Source organism: Gossypium arboreum, chromosome 10, assembly GCF_025698485.1.
Source record: "Gossypium arboreum isolate Shixiya-1 chromosome 10, ASM2569848v2, whole genome shotgun sequence".
NCBI lineage: Eukaryota > Viridiplantae > Streptophyta > Magnoliopsida > Malvales > Malvaceae > Gossypium > Gossypium arboreum.
The window spans coordinates 51,763,670-51,788,607 of NC_069079.1; the positions used below are offsets into that span (position 1 = coordinate 51,763,670).

General features: G+C 34.8%; 1 protein-coding gene across 1 annotated transcript; it reads right to left on the minus strand.

Moving 5' to 3' along the window:
• Positions 1-7,392: 7,392 nt before the first annotated feature.
• LOC108487862 (uncharacterized) lies at positions 7,393-10,079 on the minus strand. The gene is made up of 5 exons (XM_017792201.1): positions 9,921-10,079; positions 9,570-9,815; positions 9,221-9,461; positions 8,253-8,918; positions 7,393-7,628 (listed from the first exon to the last, which is right to left on the minus strand). Exons 1-5 carry the CDS (start codon positions 10,077-10,079, stop codon positions 7,393-7,395), a joined length of 1,548 nt encoding a protein of 515 aa, XP_017647690.1.
• Between the last annotated feature and the right edge of the window lie 14,859 nt (positions 10,080-24,938).

A 24,938-nucleotide genomic window follows, 5' to 3' on the forward strand; every position in this document is an offset into this window, starting at 1 on the left:
ACCTAAAACTTTGAGTCAAATTAGTACACAGGTAGGACACACGGGCGTGTGTCTGGGCCGTGTCGATTTAACAGAATGCTTAAGTTTTGGACACGGGGTAAGCCCACGGGCGTGTGCCTTGGCCATGTCTAAAAGTCAGTGTTACCCATGGATTAAAGGCATGGACGTGCCCTAGACCACACGGGCATGTGACACTCCAAAGCTAGAAATTTATTAAGTCGCCCAATGTTTTCGGTTTTGTCCCGAACCGCTTTAATGTAAGTTTTAGACCTCGATGACTTGTTTAAGGGACGATAGTATATGTTCTAAAAGTTTTAATTTTGGGCGAAATTTAGTGACCCGTTTTTTATGTTCATGAATGTTTAAGTCTGGTAATGCCTCGAGCCCTGTCCCGGTGTTGGATACAGGTGAGGGGTGTTACAGGAACTATTCACTTAGCGGCTTAATCACTGACTCAGAGTGGGTTACTTCCTTCTTCACAACGTCCCCACCCATGCATATGCAGAGTATAGATATTCACAGTGCACTTACAGTTATAACATCCATGTGTCAGTTACAGAGTATTAGAAAGTTCTCATTTAATCAAGTTCAGATCATTCATACAATAGGGAAATCATTATTAGTCATAGACCACATTTACAACCTCAAAAATGGGTTTCAGGCCTCCTTTACACTGCCATTGTAACACCCCTAACCTGTATTCAACACCGAAACAGGGTTACAAAGTATTATTGAACTTACAGATCAAACAATTAAACATTTCATGTTCATTTCTCATTCAATCAAAAACCATTCATAATCAATCTTATAGTCCCTAATACGAACCCTCGAGGCCCAAAATAGACATTAAAAATGGTTCGGGACTAAACCGAGTACTCAAGGAATTTTTTTAGGAAAATATTGAAAATTTTCAAAGTGCAGGGAACACACGCTCGTGTGGCCAGGCCGTGTCTCTCACACAGCCAAGGGGCACACTCGTGTCTTAGGCTGTATGGGCATTCGAAATAGGATCATATGGTCATGTCTCATCCCGTGTCTGACCCCGTGTAACCCACTGACATGGGTCACACGGCCAACCCACATGCCCATGTGCCAAGCCGTGTACCTTTTGAAATGGCCTCACACGCCCCTGTGCTAGACTATGTGAAAAAAAAACTAGAGATTATATTGACTTATACCACACGACCAAGCCATATGCCTGTGTGGTAGGCCTTGTAAAGCTACTAATTTGATTTCTATAGAAGTGTTAGGGGACACATAGCTGTGCCATTTGGTCATATGTCACACATGACTGAGACACACGCCCGTGTCTCTGCCCGTGTGGAAAAAAATAGACCATTTTCCAAGCCATATTCCTCACCCACATTGCTACCAACCTATATACATCAACTTGTATATAACCATGGCATAAATAGGCACTCAAAATCAACCAATCTCAAGTTTATAACATATACTTTCACACATACAACATTATACTCATAATCATATCCATTGATCACTTTAACACATACCAGTTATGCTTCCAAAATATACCTAAATGGTCACACTCATATATTAGACATTGTGCCTAAACTTAACATGTATACCACATATAAATCTCCAAACAAGACATTCACATGACATTCATTCAACTCATACCATGGGCTATTTACATATATACAACAAAATATATGTCCACATTTCAAGCCAATTCAAGTGGCTAAAACACAACAAAACATGTAGGCTACCATTAGCCAAAATGACCTATACATGCCATTATAACCAAAATTTATAAAACCATAAGTACCAAAATAGTTAATAGCTAGTGTGATGAAATCTCCGACAACTTCCAACCCGAACAAGCTTCCGATACCTAGGTACACAAAGAAATTAACACAAAATAAGCATGAAATGCTTAGTAAGTTCGTAACTCAAAAATAAAGTTTACCACTTCAATTTATAAATATAATCCATTTAAGTCAATCCAACGTGTCTTGGCCTTAGCCTAAAAACAATAACCTCTCAATGTTGAATATCACAATAATTAGCCTATTTATCTAGAAATATCATGATATAAGTACACACTACTTATGTGCATTTATAATTAAAACATATGGCTAAACATATTTCAATCATTCATAAGGTCCTACGTTTCCATACTTTCATAGCAATTCTAATTGAAGCATTTGCCAATCTTTCATTCTTCACATACCCATTTAACCACAAATGATGTAAGTGAAACAAGGTATATCACAACTTAATTAGGTTCATAAACCTAACATATAATCATCAATCAAGATAGCCATGTATTCATATAAAACCGAAAATTACCCTTTCATGATCACAAGTATATTTCCATTCAAGCATTTACCATTTCAATCCATAACTTATAAGTTTAACGTGGTATAATCCAACCACAACTTAGCCAAAGCCTAAGCACATATACACCAACCATATTAGTCATGTAAATTCACCTATGAATCAATAATCATGGATGAACTCAACAATTAATTAAATTTCCATATACATGTAACATCCATATCATGTATCAATACATCATGTAAAATCATTTCCATGTATTTCCTGTAAATACCTGTACTAGTTCGTGTCGAACTCATATAAATTCATAATAGAATTTTGTATGAATTTAACAATTATTAAGTTCAATGTACATATAACATATATATCGTATATCCGTATATCATATATATACCATTTTCATGTAAATACCTGTACTAGTTCGTATCGAACTTGTATAATCTCGTGATAACACTATGCCTATTGAACCACTTAGAATATCATTAGATATGCGGGTGGTACACACGAGGTGTATTGAACTGTGATCCTTCAATTCTTGTACATGTATGCTCCTACGAGCGATAATCGGTAGCTCCTCCGAGTTGAATATCGGTAAGCTCATACAAGCTGAGTATCGATAAGCTCTCACAAGCTAAAAATTGGTAAGCTCATATGAGCTGTGGTGAGTCCGCAACACATGCAGGATCTCAACCAAAACGGTAACCCTAATGATATGTCATTTGTATCCTACAAATTTATAAAGTTCAAACAGGGCTCGGTGTTCTTCGTACATCATCGGTTATGCTCTCAATAATTATACATAATAATTAAATCATTCACATATATATTTTTCAATTAAAGCATATATATAAGAATTTAATTACACAAACTTACCTCAAACTCGTACGATGGAAAACGATTGTTTAATTGATAACTTTTTCTTTCCCCCGATCTAATCCCGTACGTTGCTTTTCTTGATCTATATAATCAAATTTAACTAATTTAAGCATCATTCTATTCAAATCAATTGAAACCATGTTCTGGAAAAATTACTATTTTGCCTATACTTTTGACTTCTTTATAATTTAGTCCCTAGGCTCGTAAAATGATATTCATGAAATTTTCATCCATAACCAAGCCTAACCGATTTTACTACATGCTCATAGTAGCCCATACATTCTTCAATTTCACACTTTTAACACACAATTTTCACATTTCTTAATTTAGCCCGTTTTTACAATTTCATTAAAAATCTCTTAACAAAAGTTGTTTAACTAACAACAAATATTCATTTTTTTCCATTAAAATCAAAACCCTATTATAATCATCAATAGAAAATCTCCAACTATTCAATAGTTTTGCAAATTAGTCCCCTGGTTAGCTATGTTAAGCTACAACGATCTCGAAAACATAAAAATCAACAAAAATAGGACAAGATAGCACTTACATGCAAGGGACTTTCTTTGCTTTTCCAAAGCTCTTCTTTTCTGGAAAAATCAGCTCATGCATGAATGAAAAAAATAACTCCTTTTTGTTTTATTTAATTTTAACCTTTAATTACTTTTAATTACCTATTTACCAAATTACCCTTACCTAACTTTAAAATTTTCATACTTGCCAAGCCATGCACATCCACTATCACTTTTAATGGTCCAATTACCATATAAGGACCTCCACTTTAAAGTTCTATAGCTATTTAATACCTTTAGCTAATAGAACACAACTTTTGTACTTTACGCGATTTAGTCCTTTTTCACGAATTGAGCACACAAACGATAAAATTTTTTAACGAAATTTTTTTATACTATAATACTATCATGCTATAGACCATAAAATAATATTAAAATAATTTTTTGACTTTGAATTTGTGGTCCCACAACCACTGTTCCGATTTCACTGAAAACGGGCAGTTACAGCTACACGGCCTGGGCACACGCCCATGCCTTCTGCCCATGTGGACGTAACATGTAAACAGAGAGTTACACGGCTTGGACACACGACTGTGTCCTTGCCCATGTGACTCACACGGACTGGGTACAAGCCCGTGTGCTTGCCCGTGTGGTTCTAAGTCACAAACAGTGAGTTACACGGCCTAGACACACGTCCGTGTCTTATGCCCGTGTGAACCCTACACTAATATGGCTACACGCGGCCTAGACACACACCCGTGTGCTAGCCCGTGTAGCCCCAATTCGATGAACAGTGAGTTACACGGTCAATCACATGGACGTGTGGCTCACACAGCCTAGTCACATGTCCGTGTGGCTAGCCGTGTGGCATCTAAAGCCACCATTTTTGGTGACCCGAAACTTGCAAAAGTAAGGTTTTCGATACGCACCTGATTTCGATTTGATGGAGGAATGTTACAGAGGTTACCCGAAACCTAAATAATCAATCACTAATCAATTACGCCATCAATTTCAATATTCGCTTAAAATCATTTACCATCAAGATTATGTCGAAATCTTCTACGCAACCCCAACTTTAATCGTCTACTTAGCTTGCACGAAACAGAAGGAAATCAGACTAACACAGCAGAATAATGCCTCTTGTACTATCGTCACCTAAAAGTAACCAATTGAGCGATTAAACAAACATTCAAACAACCAAACACAACCCATTTTTACATACTATCACTAATTTGGTAGCCTCACAAAACGGAAGAAAAGTAACAACAGAACTTACTCAACAATCACACAGTCGACCTTACAGGCAACGAAGAACTCACAATTAGCGCAAAATCGAACACCGAAGAAGGCAAAACAAGAGAAGAGAAGAAGAACCAGAAAAGAAAAAGGAAGGGAAAAACATAAACTTAGAGGAAAAAGGACGTAAAGACAGGAAAATACGACAGAAATTCTTCAGGCTATTTAAAAATAACTACCCCTTCTGCCAATTGTAAAAAAAAAATACTTCCTACGCATACTATGGGATTCAAACTTGGAGCCAAACAGAATATAGACAGATACTTAACCAGTGAACCAGCAGGCTCATTCTTGTCACACTTTCACACAAAATAGAACTTAAGCGTGTAACGCGTATTTATGGGTTGATTCCAAAAGAAAAAAAATTTTAATGATCACCTTAAACAAAAAAGCAGAGCATAGAATCAGGGATACAAAAATTAATTACTGTAGATTCTCACAATTAAATTCTTAAAATTTTGGGGCATTACAACTCTCTCCCCGTAAAAGAAATTTTAGCCTCGAAATTTTACATGAGTCGAACAGATACAGATACAGTCATTGAATTGATTCCTTCGATTCCCAGTGGCTTCCTCAGTATCGTGGTTCTGCCAGAGGACCTTTACTAGAGGAATAGTTTTCTTCCTCAACATCTTAACATCACGTTCCAAGATCTGGACAGGCTCTTCTTCGAATGTTAAGTCTGGTTGCAACTCAATCTCATAAACAAGAACACTATGCGACAGATCCGATTGATACCGTCTCAACATCGAGACATGAAACACATCAAGAATTCGATCTAGCTCTGGTGGTAATTCTAACTGGTAAGCAATGGGTCTGACACATTTCAAAATACGGTAAGGCCCAATGAAGCTCGGCCTTAGTTTGCCCTTGCGTCCAAATCGGAAGACCTTTTTTCAAGGTGATATCTTTAGAAACACCTGGTTACCTACTGAAAACTTAATATTCTTTCTTTTTGAATCTACATAAGACTTTTATCGGTCCGATGCGGCTTTCAATGATCCTGAATTACTTTTACAATGTTCTCAGTTTCAAAAACTAGCTTAGGGCCCAATATCCGGCTTTCACTTAACTCCGTCCAACATAATGAAGTGTGGTACCTACGACCATATAAAGCCTCGTAGGGTGCCATCTGAATACTAGATTGAAAGCTATTGTTGTATACGAACTCTGGCAATGGCAGGTACTCCTCTCAGCTACCCCTGAAGTCTATCACACAACCCCAAAGCATATCTTTTAGGATCTGGATGACATGCTCTGACTGTCTGTCGGTCTGAAGGTGATACGTAGTACTGAAATTAAGTCGAGTGCTTAAAGCCTCATGGAGTTTCTTCTAGAACTGAGACGTAAATCGTGAATCTCTGTCAGAAATAATTGAGACCAAAATTCTGTGTAGCCTTATAATTTCAGCGATGTACAATTTAGCTAACTTCTGTAAGGAGTAGTCTGCTTGGATAGGAATGAAATAGGCTGACTTGGTCAACCAATCAATGATGACCCAAATTGAATCTTTCTTAGTTGGAGTTAAAGACAATCCCGCAACAAAATCCATGGTTACCCGCTCCCATTTACACTGTGGAATCTTAACTAGTTACAGCTGTCCAGAGGGCAACTGATGTTCGGCCTTAACCTTTTGACACGTTAGACAGTGGGACACAAAAGTGAATACCTCCTGTTTTAGTCCGGGCCCCCAATAAAGCTCTCGGAGATCCCGTTACATCTTGTTCCCACTAGGATGCATAGCATAAGGACTATTATGTGCCTCCTACAGAATTGAATACCTTAATTCTTTATCATTAGGTACACACATCTGACCTTTGAAACATAGCACCTTATCGTTGTTCAGACTAAAATCAGAATTCTTGTTCAAGTCAATCTATTGCATATGCTAGACTAAAGACTCGTCATTCAATTGCTTAGTTCGAATCTATTCCACCCAAGTCGACCTTACTTGTAATTTAGCAAACAGTCCTCCGTCCTCAACCAAACTCAAACGAGCTAACATTGGTTTCAGATCCGTCATCACTCTACGGCTAAGGGCATCAACTACCACATTAGCCTTCCTTGGATGGTATTCTATAGTGTAATCATAATCTTTAAGTAACTGTACCCATCATCGCTGATGAAGATTTAACTCTTTTTGGGTTAACAAATATTTGAGACTCTTGTGATTGGTGTAAATAACAAACCTTTCACCATACAGATAATGTCTTCAGATTTTTAAAGCAAACACAACCGTAGCTAGTTCAAGATCATGCATAGGGTAATTACCCTAGTGTGTCTTCAGCTTCCATTACGCATAAGCGACCACCTTACCATCTTGCATAAGTACACATCCTAGCCCGACATGTGAAGCATCATTGTATACAACAAACTCCTGACTCGATTCTAGTTGAACTAAAACAGGAGCCTATGTCAGAACAGACTTGAGTTTATCAGAATTAGACTGTTGTGTCTCTGACCACACAAATGGAGCATTCTTACGCAACAGCTTCATTAGAGGTGACGTAGTCAGAGAAAATCCTTCGACAAACCTTCGGTAGTAACAGGCTAAACTTAAGAAGCTACGAAGCTCAGATATATTTTTTAGTTGTTTCCACTCAACAACAGCTTCTATTTTCTTGGGATCAACTCGGATCTCCTTCGCTGTCAATACATGACCCAGAAAAGCAACTTCTTACAACTAGAACTCACACTTACTGAACTTGGCATACAATTGTTTTTCTAAGAATATTTGAAGTATGATACGAAGATGATCATCATGCTCGGTTTTCATTTTAGAGTATATCAAGATATCATCGATGTAAACCACTACAAATTAATCCAAGTACGGTTGAAACACCCAATTCATTAAACCTATAAATGTCGCCGGCACATTCGTTAATTCGAAACGCAATACCAGAAACTCGTAATGTCCATAACGAGTCTTGAAAGCAATTTTGTATACATCAGTCTCTTTGACTTTGAGTTGATGGTAACTGAAGTGTAGGTCAATTTTAGAAAAGACGGACACCCCCCCGAAATTGGTCGAACAAGTCATCAATCCTCGATAACGGATACTTATTCTTGATTGTCAGCTTGTTCAACTGTCTATAATCAATACACATTCTCATCGACCCATCCTTCTTCTTAACAAACAATACTGGTGCTCCCCACGGAGACACACTCGATCGAATGAATCCCTTATCCAAGAGTTCTTAAAGTTGCAGTTTGATTCAGTCAGCTCTTTCGGTGCCATGCCATAGGGCGCAATGAGCACTAGAACGGTACCTGGTAACAGATCTATTTCAAATTCCATTTCTCTATCCGGAGGTACTTCGAGAAATTTCTCAGGAAAGATGTCTGAGAATTCTTTCATAGTGCGGATATCTCCCACTGAAAGCTTTTCGGTAGTAGAGTTAGATACGTAAGCTAGGTATGCCTCGCACCCCTTTCGGACTAACTTATCTGCTACAAGAGCGAAGATTACATTAGAGAGGTAATCTCGATGGTCACCAACCATAACCACCTCGTCATTCTCAATTGGTCTTAGAGTAACCCTTTTGGTTACATAGTCTAGACTAACTTGATACTCAACAAGCCAATCTATTCCCAAAATCAAGTCAAACTCATTAAAGGGCAATTCCATTAAACTAGCTGGAAATACTGTGCCCTGAAGTTCTAGGAGTACCCGTCTGTATATTCTATCAACTCGGATTGACTGTCCCAACGGACTAATCACGGAAAACTTTCTAGTAGTATTCTCAGCAGTTAAACCCAGATTTACAAAAACAACATTAGCTATATACGTTTGAGTAGAGCCAATATCAATGAGTGCATAATACAGAACAGAATGTATAATGAAGGTACCTGCAATGACATTAACCTTATCGCTCTCCTCATGGTATCTCGCCGCATAAACTAGTGCCGGCTGATGAGCTTCAGTCTGACCTACACCTACACCCGGTGTTCTCTATCTTTTCCCAAATTCATTACCACCCCTACCAATACCACGACCTTTGAATGGCTGCTAAACCTCTCTCACAGGTCGAATAGAATTTGGAGCTAGAGTCTGTATTGTAGCTGGTACTAAATTAGATCGACAGGGGCAATCTCTAACTCGATGCTCTATCGACTCGCAACGGAGACACGCTCCTAACTTCCTCCAGCACCCGCCCAGATAGCATTTCCCACACTCACCACACAACTGAACATTAATCACTATATATGATGTCTCGGCCCTATGAGGCCTATCAAACTCGCCCACTTCTCAGGGCGTTGACTAAAACTAGAAGGACCTAAATCCCTCTTAACCTTATTTTGATCCTTCTCACGGTCACGCCGCTCACGTAGAGTGTGCTTCACCTCTTCCACTATTTTTGCCTTGTCCATAAGAATCGCAAAAACCCACTCCCTCTGAAGATTTATTAGAACCCGCAGATCATATCTCAGTCCTTCCTCAAACCTCACACACTTGTCGTAATCAGACAGTACCAGTGTCTATGCATACCTACTCAGTCGTAATAACTCAGATTCATACTCAGCCACGAAGTGGTCGCCCCAAACTAGGCTCATAAACTCATATCGATAAGCCTCGACATAACTCGCCCCCACATATTTACCCTGGAAGGCGTTCTTGAAATAGTCCCAGTTCACTTGTTCAGACTGAGCACCTTGCTCAATGATTAACCACCACTGATAAGCTTCGTCTCGGAATAAGGACACAGGACCTCTCAATTTCTGAGTAGGAGTGCAATCAAGGTCTGTCATAATATGCTCGGTAGCCTCAAGCCAATATTTAGCAATGGTGGGAGCAACTCCTATGACGCCCCTGAATAATTCAGCCCCATTCAACTGGAGTCGCTCAGTAACTGACCCTCAGCCTCCTAATCCCAAATGGGTCTCTGCAACCCTCTCTAATGCTCGAATCATGGCTTGGGATAGTGCGTCGTCTCTAACCGTCTGAGTTTGGGACTCCATCTTAGCAGTGGGAGTACCAACAGTCTCTCTGGTCTCCAAATTGGGCATACTACACATAGAGGATAACTTTACCCGAGCTCCTCCTCGGCGTCCTCGATGCCCTTGCATACCACGTCCACGATAACTGCGCGAACTCATTATGGCAATCTAGCTACAATGGCAGAATACACAGATCAGTTCAAACATCCAATAAGAGAATTTCACCAGTTCACATCCAAAGCATTTGTTACCAGTAACAATTTAGGTCTCATAATCTGTATAGCAGAACAAAAATACTTATAGGTCCAGTGTCGGACGCTCGGTCATCGCTAACATTTCAGCGTTTCCTTATTAACTTAAATACCAAATTGTCACTAACTACTTTTTTCACACATTAGGATCCTAAACACAGTCCGAGTGTTATTTAACCTGGCTCTGATACCACAAAATGTAACACCCTAAACTCAGTCTAGATATCCAAACCAAGTTTGGAGAGTTACGTCACTTGTACTAAAATTCATACTATCATAACACAGTCAAACAAAACTAATCATACATAACATTCGTAATAACAATAATTTAAAACATAAGATCTTCATAAATTCCATAAAACATAAATCCTTAGTAGTAATGCTTAAAAGAAAATATAAGAGTTTGACCGAGCTCCCATGACACTAGCCTGATCAAGATTGAGGTTCTCCTAAAATTCAACCAAAACAAAATGATTTGTGAACTCAGTGCGTAACAGAAGTTAAGTTATTCAATTCGTATTCATTTAGAAAGTAGTTATCTTCAGAGATTTGGTTCAGTACAGTACTATTTACAATTCAGATTCAGAACAGATCAGTAGTGTACAGATACTTATATATATGTAATTTCATATATATATATATATATATATATATATATCATAGATCAAATTCAGATGCAGATATTTCTAAGCCCTATCCGTTACACACCATCTTCAACCATCCCAAAACACCATTAAGGACATTCAATGCCCATCTATCCCTACACACCGCGAAGTGTCTATTTGACACATTTACAGTAACACAGCTTAGCTGCTGGATTATAATGCGTCAAAGCACCAGATTGAAACTATTTACATAGTGGCTTAATCACTGATTCAGAGTAGGTTACTTCCTTATGCACAACACCCCAACCCATGCATATGTAGAGTACAGATATTCACAGTGCACTTACTATTATAACATTCATGTGTCAATTATAGAGTATCAGAAAGTTCTCACTCAATCAAGTTTAGATCATTCATAAAATGGGAAAAATCATTATTAGTCATAGACCACATTTATGGCTTCAAAAATGGGTTTCGAGCCTCCTTTACACTGCCACACAGTCATGTCCTTGCTCGTGTGGCTCACACGGCCTGGACACATGCCCATGCCCTCTGCTCGTGTGGTTCTAACATGTAAACAAAGAGTTACATGGCTTGGATACACGGCCGTGTCCTTGTCCATGTGACTCACACAGCCTGGGTACACGCCCGTATACTTATCTGTGTGGTCCTAAGTCACAAAAAGTGAGTTACACGGCCAAGACACATGTTCGTGTCTCATGCCCGTGTGAACCCTGCACTAATATGGACACATACAACCTGGACACATGCTTGTGCCAGCTAGTGTGGCCCCAATTTGATGAACAGTGAGTTACATAGCTAATCACACGGTCGACCACACGCTTGTGTGGCTCACACTGCCTAGTCACATACCTGTGTGGCTAGTCATGTGGCATCTACAGCCACCATTTTCAATGACCCAAAACTTGCAAAGGTATGGCTTTCAGTATGCACCTGATTTCGCTTTGACGGAGGAACATTATAGAGGTTACCTAGAACCTAAATAATCAATCACTAATCAATTACGCCATCAATTTCAAAATTCGCTTAAAATCATTTACCGTCAAGATTATATCAAAAGCTTCGACGCAATCCCAAATCTAATCGTCTACTTAGCTTACACGAAACTGAAGGAAATCAGACTAACATAGCGAAATAACGCCTCTTGCACTATCCTTACCTAAAAGTAACCAATTGAGCGATTAAACAAACATTAAAACAACCGAACACAACCCATTTTGACATACTATCACTAATTCGGAAACATCAAAGAACAAAAGAAAAGTAACAGCAGAACTTACGCAACAATCACACAGTCGACGTTACTAGCAACGAAGAACTCACAATTAGCGTAGAATCGAACACCGAAGAACGAAAAACAAGAGAAAAGAAGAAGAATTGGAAAAGGAAAAGGAAGGGAAAAATATAATCTTAGAGGAAAAAGGACGTAAGAAAGGAACTCAGAACCAGACAAAATACAGATAGATGCTTAACCAATGAACCAATAGGCTCATTCTTGTCACACTTTCATATAGAATTGAACTTAAGCGGGTAATGCGTGTTTATGGGTTGATTTCAGAACAACAAAACTTTTAATGACGCGACTCGAACTCTAAACCTTAAACACAAAAGCAAAGCATAGAACCAGGGATACAGAAATTAATTACTACAAATTCTCACAATTAAATTCTTTAAATTTTGGGCATTGCAATTAATGAAATAAATATTTTTTGAGCTTTTTTTTTATCTTTAAGCCGTGGCTGCACCTCAAAAATAGCTCCAGGGCTTGTCCTATTTGTTTTGAATAGGATTTCACAATTCATTAATTTTTTATGCTAAAATGATTTAGAAATGGTACGGAGTGATAGAGATTGTGATAACCCGAACTACGGCCTAATCAAAATAGTGGTTTCGGGACCACAAAATCCGAGATAGAAATAATTATTTTATGATTATTTTGAGGTCTATGATATGATTTCATGATTGTGTGAAAATTTCATGAAGAAATTCTATGCATAAAGTGCTTAATTTAAAGTTAGGGACTAAATTGAATAAGTTGCAAAACTTGCATTCTAGAAGTTTCTAGTATGAAATTGCTTTGAAATATTAATTAGGAGGTCTTAAATGGAAATTTGACCAATTTCTAAGTTTATGGACAAAAATTGGACATGGATGGAATTTTTGAAAGTTTAGTAAGGAAGGGCATTTTGGTTATTTGGATATTAAATGAAATAAAATGGGAAAAATAACACAAAAATGATCATCTTGTCCATAAGTTGCTGCTGAATTTTTCTCTCCACCATAGCTAGGGTTTCAACACTTTTAAGCCTTGATTGTAAGTGATTTCTATGCCCGTTTTTAATGTTCTTTACATTTTTGAAATCCTCGTAGCTCGGTTTACCTATTTCTACCAATATTTTGTGCTAGGGTTTATATTTAAAATTTTACCCATGGATGATATGTATGAATTTTGATGTTTTATGGTAGAATATGAAGTTTGAGATTATGTTAAACCACTTTTGCTAAGTGATTTTTCGTAAAAATGAGTAAAATGACATAATCGGTAAAAATACCTAATATTCATAAGTACATGTTAAGTGTGAATTTGATGTTGCTATATAAGGGAAAAATGATAAGCATGTCATAAAACATAAGAAAACAGGATGAGGTTTAATTTACGAGCCTTGGGGCAAAAGTGTAAATATGTGAAAGTTTAGAGGCAAAATGGTAATTTTTCAAAGTTCGTACTAGGGGCTGATTTGATGAATGTGTGTATTAAATAGTATTATAGATCAAGAGAAAAGAGATTCGAGTCGAGATCGGGGGAAAAATAAAGTTTACAAGGAATAGGCTCGACTATTCTCATTTTGTATCGAGGTAAGTTCGTATGTAAATATTGTAATATGATCGTTATTTTGAATCATTTAATGCTATTTATACAATATTATGATTGTTATCATGTAATCCTATGCTTTGTGGTCATTGTTAGACAACATGCAAAAATTTTATGAATTATGTGAAAAATGTGAAAGACTACCGAAGTATCGTCATTAGTATTCCAAGGAGAATGGTAAAGGAGTACGAACGAGGAAAGTCCCGTTGAACCTTAGGAATAGATTAGGATATTTGGGCATCCGAGGTCATTGAGTCGAGTCCAAGTTCACTTATGGATGCGAATGTCCGAGCTTGTTGAGTTGAGTCCGAGTTCGTGAGATGTAACTAGGCATCCGAGCTCGTTGAGTTGAGTCCGAATTCACTTATGGATGCGAACGCCTGAGCTCATTGGGTTGAGTCTGAGTTCGCTTATGGGCGGGTTACATGGTAGCTTGGCTACATATGTGGCACTTATGTGCAAACTTTCCATGTATCCGAGTTATATTCCGATGTGTTCAACGGGTAAAATTCTAGTGAAATGGAAGAATACTCAAGATGCAAGTGACGTATTGGTAAATGTTGTGAAATGGGCACTTTGGACAGGTATGTACTTAACCCTCGGGTTGAGACTTCAATATAACAATAATATGGTAGGATCATGAATGAGAAATATGATATGAATGCTTTGGTGATATTATGCTAATGTTGGTTAGTATAATTGCTTTGTTAAGTTATTTGTTATTTGCATGTAGACTTACTAAGCATCTATGCTTACTCTCTCCTTTTAATTTTTTGTAGTTTTGACAAGTCAATTTGGAGATCGGAATGGTCAGAGGCACGCTCACGCTATCACTAGACAATAGTGGTATAATGACTTGTAATTTTTGGAAATATGGCAAGTATAGCATTCCAATCATTGTGTGTGTATAATCTTACGATATGGCCCATGGATGGAATGTAAATATTTGAGAATTATTAGCTATTGGAATGGCTAATCAAGTTTATATATGATAACATGTATGCTTTATGTCTTAACTAAACCATGAAAATCCTTGGAAAGGTAAAATTTGCCACAAAACAGAATCAGACAGCAGCAGTGATGTGAATTTGAAAAATCACTAAAAATAGTAGAAATGGAATTAAATGATTAATAAGTTATGGAATCGAAGCTTGATGAGTCTATTTTCATATAGAAGAAACGATATAGGTAAATGAGTTTTATTTTATGAGATATTTAAGTTTTGGTAGAATAGGGTCAGAGCAATCTCTGAATCCCCTGTTCTGACTTTAAAAATTCACCAAAAATTCTAGAAAAAAATTAGTAAGTAGATATATGAGTCTAGTTTCAGGAAAAATTTACAGAATTGGATTTCAAGTTTCCTAACTTGAGATATGGATTTTTTAGCAACTGTGATGCAGTTAGCCAGCTTGTCTGGAAATTCTAAAATAAATTGTTTGAGCTGTTTAATTAATGAATTAAGTCCGTTAACACCTCATGCTCGACTCCGGCGACGGTCTTGGGTACGGGGGCGTTACATTAGTAGTTTTACCTTATATGTATAAAATCCTTATTGAGTCTAGTTTTATAAGAAACAAACGGCATAGTCATTGAGACTCTATACAGGGAGATATCTGATTTATAATACATAGGGGTCAAAGTAGCTGAACCCTAAAATAGGGAAGACTTTAACTAATAAACTGTACTAATTGGCCTGACCAAAAATTCTAGAAAAAAATTAGTAACTAGATATATGAGTCTAGTTTCATGTAAAATTCACGGAATTGGATTTCGAGTTTCGTAACTCGAGATATGGATTTTTTAGCGACTGTGATGCAGTTAGCTAGGTTGTCTGGAAATTCTAAAATAAATTGTTTGAGCTGTTTAATTAATAAATTAAGTCCGTTAACACCTCGTGCTCGACTCGACGACGGTCTTAGGTACGAAAACGTTACAGAGATAATGGTGGCAAGGAAGTGATTCATTCTAAAGGTTTTCTTGAACCCTAAAAATTTGCCTTTTATATCACCTTTATGTTAAAAATATTATTTATTTTACCACAATTTATATAGCTTTTTGTATCAAATTTTAATGCAATGATTGAAGTAAATTTTTTATTGACGTCATCCACTTTATATTCCACACTACAATTACTTTAGAAAATATGTTAATTTGGGAATTAATCTGTAATTTATGTAAATTTTTTATATTGTGTTATTTATATAAGAATCTCGATTTTTATCAATGATTCAATTAGTTAAATATGTTAAAAATAAAAGTTGATTGGTAAAATATGTCGATTTAAATTTAAGAAAATAGGTCGTGTTTGGAGAAAGTGTATGAAAGTATATCTAATTCTTTTAAGTCATATTTTTAACTTTTTAAAATAATTAGTTTTCTGATCAAATGATTAAATGTTAGTAGTTTTGTCATTCAGGTCCCAAGTTCGATTCCTCTTCCACCTACATTTATAATTTTTATTTGATATTGTTTTAAACTTGTTTATATTTTTAATTAATATTTTAATATATTATCTCTATTGATTAAATGGTTAAATAATAATGATTTCATCTTTGAATTTTGGGTTCAATTCCTCTTCTACATATTTATAATTTTTATTTCTTGATGTTTCAAGCTTTTTAATTTTAATTAATAAATATATTGTTTTCATTTTTTTATTTTTAATTCATCTTTTAATTAAAAACTCTTTTATTTATAAAATCAAATAATTATTAAAAATATCATTATTTTTAGAAAATATAATTTTATATGTGTAATATTTATTTTCCAATCCATATCATGAGTGTAGCAATTTTAGTATTATATATTTATGTATGTGTATTTAAAATATTTTACATTATAAACATAATGAGGTTTGAAATAATTAATTCAAATATTTCACATATAAAAATATTTGAAATATCATACCCACAAGGTAGATGAAAAAATAATGATATATGAAAATTCCACATATAAAAATAATAATTATATTTGAAATAATTATTTCATTTTATAATATTAGAAAGTCACCATATCTGCAATATTCGTGGAGAAAATAAATATTTGACATATAAATATTATATATAAAGAAAATACATAAAAAAATTAGTTGAAGTTTATATTATATATAAAAGAGTTAATTTCAAATATTTTTAACATAATGAGATATGTATAATATATATCTTAGTTATATAATTACATATTTATTATTTGATTTTATGAATAAAAGAGTTCTTAATTAAAAGATGAAATAAAAATAAAAAATTGAAAACAATATATTTATTAATTGAAAATAAAAAATTTGAAACAACGTTTCAAGAAATAAAATTACAAATGTGTTTAAGAGAGGAATTGAACATGGACTGGAGGATAAAATTATTATTATTTAACTATTTAACCAAATGAGCTAATATGTTTAAAATTTTAATTAAAAATACTAAAAGCTTAAAACAACATGAAATAAAAATATAACTATTAGTGAGAGATTAATCAAACTTGAAACTCAAAGACAAAACCATTAACATCTAACTATCTTACTGAAAAAACTAGTTATATTTAAAAAAAAAATCAGCAAAAACAATTTAGAAAGAGAACGTACTCAGCTGAATGCGTTTCCACACTCTTTCTTTAAAAACCAGTTCATTATTCTAAATTAAAAAAAAAAAAGTTAACCTATTTTATTAATTAAATTTTATTTTCTGTGCTATTTTAACCCATGCTTATCCTGGCTTCCCAAAAAAATAAAACTACCGACAAGTCAATTGTACCTCAAAAGAAATAAGTGGTGTTTGCTAGGTTACGGGTATTGCATTTAGTATATGAAGCTAGTTAGCTGACACAATTTACAACTTTTATGTTGCATCTCTTATACCGCATATTTAACTGTTGCATTTTTAACGTTTTACATTGAAAAAGAATTCACTATAATTTTAATGTTAGATCTCTTGTCATTTAATAGATTTAGCTGCCAAGTATATTCCTTTAAAATTCATTATAAAACCTATTTTTATATTTTAATATTAAAATTTCATCTCCCAAATAGAGTTAAGTAATGGAGTAAATAGGGTAAGATAGTATTTTTATATTCACTATTAAATTTATTTTTATAATTATAATAGTAAATATACAATATATTTGTATAATATTTTAAAATTAATTATAAAATTTTGTTATATTTTAATTTTAAAATTTCAGCTCCCAAGTAAAGTTATTAGAGTAAACAGGAGCATGATAATCTTTTCAAATTCATTATTATTTCTTTAATAGCCAAATATGATTATTTTTAAAGTTATAATTTTGTGTCTAAAATTTAATTATTGCATCATGAAGGGCAGTTTACAATGATAAATTTTTAGTTTGTGAGCTAATAATTTTGGAGGTTATAATTTTACATTTTTTTGGAGGTTAGAATATTAGAATTCTTTCCACTAATTGCAAGTTTTAATTTCTTGCTAGGGTTATAATTTTGTGTTTAACTTTTTGTTGGAGGTTACAATTGTTTCTTTTAAAATATTTTGGAGAAGTTATTTGGAGGCTACAAATGGATATAAAAACTCTTCTTATGATTTGTTTGGTGTTTTTTTTTTCTTTTTCCATAATAACTAGAAATACTCATAGTCCATTTCCAATCCATTAATGGAAGTATAATCGATGTCCTCTTGCATTGACAACGATACTCATGCTAATTGAGTTAAGAATCAATTATAAGCATGTAGCTATTTTTAAATAATTTTTCTTATGGATTTAAGCTATATATTAATGTATTTTTTATTCTTATTTAAACTAAATATATTGTATTATCCACTAATATTTAGTTCAATTATTCTTATATTTGTTGTATTGATTCTATATTATATGTATTATTTTCGTAATCGAAACCAGTAAAAATAAAAAATATTAAAATAATAAAAATTGAATAAATCGTTGGTTTAATCAATTTTTAACCTAATGCAATCTGTCCTATTGGTTCGTGGCTCAACTGGTCCAAAATCTTTCTCCAAATTAGTATCTCGCTCGATTCCCAATTTAATTAGTCTAACTAGACAATTCAATCTAATTCAAATTACTATAATTGTATGAGTTATTATATCATGGTTTTCAACTTAGCTCTCTTATAACCTCTAAAAAATAAAAATAAAATAATTAATTCAATTCAATGAAATAATTTTTCATAAACAAGAAATACATTTTTATAAAATAATTTTCATTTAACTATTGCAGTAGTATAGGTCAAACCTATCAAAAGTACATATTTAAATAAAAAAATAGGAAATATTAATGTCAATATAATATCATTTTATACGTCTCTTAAAATTTGTTTGAGTTTTCTTTTTATATAGTTACTTTTAGTATGATAGGTAATTTAAAAAACTAATATGGTAGACCAATCCATTTTGTCTCTTGACACGTTCTCGTCTGTTGTTCTAACATGTTTTTGTTTTATATTTTAGATTTTTCCAGAAAAGTCTATTTTCTTTGTTAGTTCAAATCAATTTGAGTGTTTGCTTTTTGTTTTCTTCTGAGTATTTGTGAGTTCGTCAATTTTTTGAGTTTTTCTTTTTACTATGGAGAGGTTTATGAAAAATCTACTAATCGACGATAAGAGGAGGTGGGATGGAATAACAATGGAGATTAGAACCCCTAGCAATCTACATATGATTTATGTCTGGTGGGATGTTGCTTAACTACTAGTGTGGTTCATTTTTCGGCTTTACAGACCATAATGACAAACCTTTGGCACCCTTTAGGAGGGGTCCAAGTCTCAGATTTAAGGGATAAGTGTTACGTGCTCAAATCTTTCCACAAAATGGATATTGAGCAAGTGGAAAACGGACCCCATGGACCTTCAATAACCATTTATTGATTCTTCATCGATTAAAAGAAGAGGAAGATCCATTATTAATTCCCTTACTATTTGCGAACTTCTGGGTTCAAGTTTATGACTTACCATCGGGTTTCTTCTCGGAGAGAATGACAAAGTAGTTTGGTGACTTTCTCGGTACTTTCATTAAATATGATATGAAACAGGGGAATGGTGGTGGGAAGAAATTTATGAGACTTCATGTTCAATTAGATGTGCGAAAACCTTTGAAAAGGAAGAAAAAGTTAATAATTTCACCTACATGTCATATTTATGCTAATTTTAAATATGAGAAATTATCTCTGTTTTGTTTCATTTGTGGTGTATTAGGTCATGGTGATATTTTCTGCCCAGTTCATCTCAATAATGGTGGCGAGGAGATCCTGCTGGGATGGGATTTATCATTGAGGGCGCTGCCAATGAGGATGTTAGTGGGGAGTAGTGTTTGGTTGCAAGAAGAAAGGAAGGGCAAGCTTTACGATGCAAATTTGGCAAGACAAGATTCAAGGAAGGATTATGTAAGGACAAATGGCAAGGAAATTGACAACAGATTAATCATATCTTAGGGTTTAATTTAGAAGGACTTTTCAAAAAAGATGAGTTGGCTAAAGGTGGTTTGCCTAGTGGGGGATTAGTCTATATGGAACATGATTTAAAGGACAACCCTTTTCAAATTGGAGAGGGGAAGAAGCAGCCCAGGACCACCTATTTAAGTTCGAAAGGATCAAGTTCCCATTTGGCTACAATTGATCATGGTGAGGATGTGCAAGCCTTATAGATATCGACGGCTGCCATGGGGCATGCCGACAGGATGGCATGAAATTAATATGCTAGAACAATCACGGTTTGGGGAATCCGTAAAATGTTTATTGTCTTCAGCACATCCTGAAATTATATAATCCCCAACTTGTCTTTTTTATGGAGACAAAATTTTCTACTAGTAAAATGTAAAATGTGAGAATGAAGTGTGGTTATTTATGTGGTATTGATGTAGGGGCTGAAGGATCAAGAGGTGGTTTAAGCTTAGGATGGAAAATAGGTTGTTCAATGACACTTCAAAGTTATTCAAAGGACCATATTGATGTTGAAATACAAGAATATCTGGGTAGTCATACTTGGAGATAAACGAGATTTTAAGGATCCCCGTATAGTCGAGACAGAGAAAGGACATTGAAGAGGCTGAGAAGCTTATGATGATCTCATAATTTGCCTTAGCTTGTAAGTGGTAACTTTAATGAGATTTGATTTTCCCATGAGAAGAAGGGAGGCATTCCAAGTGATGAATGACGAATGAAAGAATTTCATAATGTATTGGAAGACTGTGAATTGAAGGATATAGGCTAAACAGGGCCTTGGTTTACATGGGAACGTGGAAATTTGTCAGAGGCAAACATAAAGGAGCATCTCGACAAAGTTGTTGCTACCGCTGAGTGTGGGCAACTTTTCCCTAATTTCTCTTTAAGTCACTATCTCATTCTTTTTTCGAGCACTGCCCATTACTAATTCAAATAGATCATGATGATTTTAGGAGGCGTAAAAGGTTTTCAAATTCAAAGCTTGGTGGGGTATGGAGGATTCTTGCTAAGAAAAAATTAAAAACATTTGGGAGTTCAATTCTAGGCCATTATCTGATGATTAAAGGCGACTATGGTAGGTCTTCATCATTGGGAAAATAAAGCAAAACAAAAAAGACGTGTTTTAACGAAAAAGCTTAACCAACGTCTTGAGGAGTTGGATAACCAAGAAAGAATTGATGAAGTGTTAGCTGAGATAATTGATGTTAAGATGAATTTTGATTTTGAAGCGGAGAAACAAGAGCATTATTGAGAACAGAGAGCACAAGCCAACTGGTTAAAATTGGGTGATAAAAACATCTCATTTTTCCATAAGTTTGCTTTTTATAGGCAACGTGTTAATAGGGTAAGGGGCTTATAGAATGAAAAAGGTCTAATGGTCGCTAAAGCTGCTAAATTAGAGAGTGTGGCACGGGGTTATTTTATAGATATATTTTCCACTAAAGATATCAGTGACACATCCCATTTATTGTCAAGGGTAAATAGGTGTGTTACCAATTTTATGATAACGATTTGATGTTAGAATTTCAAGTGGAAAAGGTGTATGAAGCTTTAAAGACTATGGGCCCAACAAAAGTCTCAAGAGAGGATGGTTTTGTAATATCCTGATTTTGGGCCTAGTCGGAATAGTGGTTTCGTGACCACAAAATCCGAGATAGAAATAATCATTTTATGATTATTTTAAGGTCTATGATATGATTGCATGATTGTGTGAAAATTTCGTGAAGAAATTTTATGCATAAAGTGCTTAAATTGAAATTAGGGACTAAATTGAATAATTTGCAAAACTTGTATTCTAGAAGTTTCTAGTATGAAATTGTTTTGAAATATTAATTAGGAGGTCTTAAATAGAAATTTTACCAATTTCTAAGTCTATGGACAAAAATTGGACATGGATGGAATTTTTGGAAAGTTTAGTAGTAAGGGCATTTTGGTCATTTAGGGGTAAAATGAATTAAAATACAAAATTAAATGCCAATTTTGCTCATCCTCAACCCCATGGCCGAATATAGCAAGGAGAAACCATGGCTAGGGTTTTTCAAGCTTCCAAGCTCGATTGTAAGTCCGTTCTAGCCTCGTTTTTAATGATTTTTACGTTTTTGGAGTCCCAGTAGCTCGATTAAGCTTATGCTAGCAATAATTCAACCTAGGGTTCATATTTGGAAAAATACCCATAGGTGAAATTTGTGTATTTTGGTGTTTTATGATAGAATATGAGGTTTTAAATTATGTTAGACAACTTGTACTACTCGGTTTTAAGTGAAAACGAGCAAAAGGGCTTAATCGGTAAAAATACCTAATAGTCATAAGTACATGTTAGAGTGAGAATTTGATGTTGCCATAGAAGGGAAAAATGATCAGCATGTCATAAAACATAAGAAAATAGGCTGAAGTTTAATTTACGAGCTTTGGGGCAAAAGTGTAAATATGCAAAAGTTTAGGGGCAAAATTGTAATTTTTCCAAAATATGATTTTGGGTCAATTTGAATAATGTGAGTCCTATGATAGAGCAAGGAAAACTGAAATTCGGGCTGAAATAGGGAAAATACCAAGTTGTGGACGAAATGGTAAAAGTATCCATTTTCGCATACAATGTAAGTTCATATGTAAATGTTGGTAACATAGTTATTATTTTAAATGTTTTTATGTTATTTAAATGATATGATAATTATTATGAAATATTATACTCGTGATAATTGTTTGATAATATGTCAAATTGTGTGATATACTTGGAAAATGTGAAATACTACCGAGTATCAGTATCGACATTCCGTAGAAGATGGTTGAGACACATGATTGGGAAAAGGTCCGTTGAACCTTAGGAATGGATTAGGATACAAGTGACATGTCACTAGGATATTTGGGCATCCGAACTCGTTGAGTTGAGTCCGAGTTCACTTATGGATGCGAATGTCCAAACTCATTGAGTTGAGTCCGAGTTCAAGAGATGTAACTAGGCATCCGAGCTCGTTGAGTTGAGTCCGAGTTCACTTGTGGATGCGAACGCCCAAGCTCGTTGATTTGAGTCCGAGTTCGCTTATGGGCGGGTTACATGGTAGCTTGGCTACATATGTGGCACTTATGTGCAAACTTTCCATGTATCCGAATTATATTCCGATGTGTTCAACGGGTAAAGTTCTACTCAAATGGAGGAATACTAGAGATAAAAGGGACGTATTGGTGAGTGTTGTGAAATGGGTACTTTGAACAGGTATGTACTTAACCCTCGGGTTGAAAAATCGATATAACAACAATATGGTAAGATGATAAATGAAAATGTGATATGAATGTCTTGGTGATGATTATGCAAATGATGTTTTATGTTTGCTTATATGGTTATGTTACTTGCTATTTGCATGTGAACTTATTAAGCATTTATGCTTACTCCTCCTTTTCATTCCTTGTAGTTTTGACAAGCCAGCTCGAAATCGAGGAACGGTCGGAGGCTCGCTCACACTATCCGTATACCATCTTGGCATAATGGCTTTGTATATTTTGAGTATGGCATGTATAGCATTATAATCATTTTGTATATATGGTCTTATGATATGGTTATTGAGTGGTATGGAAATGCTTGGTAATGATTAGCCATTGGAATGGCTAATCATGATCATATTTGGTGTTATGTATGCTAAATTGCTAGCTAATCCATGGAAACCATGAAATAGGTAAAATTTACCATTAAAATAGATTCAGACAGCAGCAGTGACGTGAGTTTGAAAAATCACTAAAAATAGTAGAGATACAATTAGATGATGAATAAAATATGTAATTGAAGAATTATGAGTCTATTTTCATATGGATGGAACAAAACAGGTATATGAGTTATATTTTATGAGATGTTTAAATTTTTGTGAAATAGGGCCAGAGCGATTTCTGGATCCCCTGTTCTGAATTTAAAAATTTATCATAAATTGTACAAATATAATTAGAAGTCATTATTTATATGTACTGATTCCTTATTGCGTCTAGTTTGAATAGAAACAAACTTCATAGTCATTGAAATTCTGTACAGAGAGATATCTGATTTGTAATACACAGAGGTCAGAGTAGTCGAACCCTGAAACAGGGGAGACTTTAACTAATAAACTGTACTAATTGGCTTGACCAAAAATTATAGAAAAAAATTAGTAAATAGATATATGAGTCTAGTTTCAGGGAAAATTTACGGAATTAGATTTAGAGTTTTGTAACTTGAGATATGAATTTTTAAGCGACTGTGATGCAGATTGCTAGCTTGACTGAAAATTTTAAAAATAAATTGTTTGAGCTGTTTAAGTAATGAATTAAGTCTGTTAACACCTCATGTTCGACTCCGGCGACGGTCTCGGGTACGGGGCGTTACAGGTTTTGCAGCTCTCTTTTATCAGAGATATTGGCACATTATAGAAAAGGATATCAGCAATTTCTATTCGGACATTCTTAATAGAGGCATGTTAATGGAGATGATAAATAAGACTAATATTTTCTTGATCCCAAAGATTGGAAATCCCACCGGTTTGACAGATTTCCAGCCAATTAGTCTTTGTTCAGTGCTGTACAAGATCATTGCGAAGATAACAGTGAACCAATTGTAGAAAATCCTAAACTCTTGTATTGATGAGGCACAAAGTGTTTTTGTACTGGTCGACTTATTACAGATAACGTTCTCCTAGCTTAAGAAGTGTTGTATGCTTTTAAAAAGAAGACGCTAGGGAGCAAAGGGCAATTGGCTTTGAAACTAGATATAAGTAAGGCCTATGATCGAATAGAATGGCTTTTTATTGAAATGATGATGCTAACAATGGGTTTTGCAAGATCTTGGGTAGATTTCATTATGGGTTGTGTCAAATCGGTGTCTTATTTAGTCATTATA

Bases quoted from the DNA above. Each gene is read 5' to 3' on its own strand.
- LOC108487862 (XM_017792201.1), bottom strand. From the start codon at position 10,079: ATGAGTTCGCGCAGTTATCGTGGACGTGGTATGCAAGGGCATCGAGGA. The intron at 9,462-9,569 runs GCGAGTTATGTC...AGGTATGCATAG, and splicing joins TCCAGGGTAAATATGTGGGG to ACACTGGTACTGTCTGATTA. The intron at 8,919-9,220 runs GTTTGATAGGCC...CACCGGGTGTAG, and splicing joins ACGCCCTGAGAAGTGGGCGA to GTGTAGGTCAGACTGAAGCT.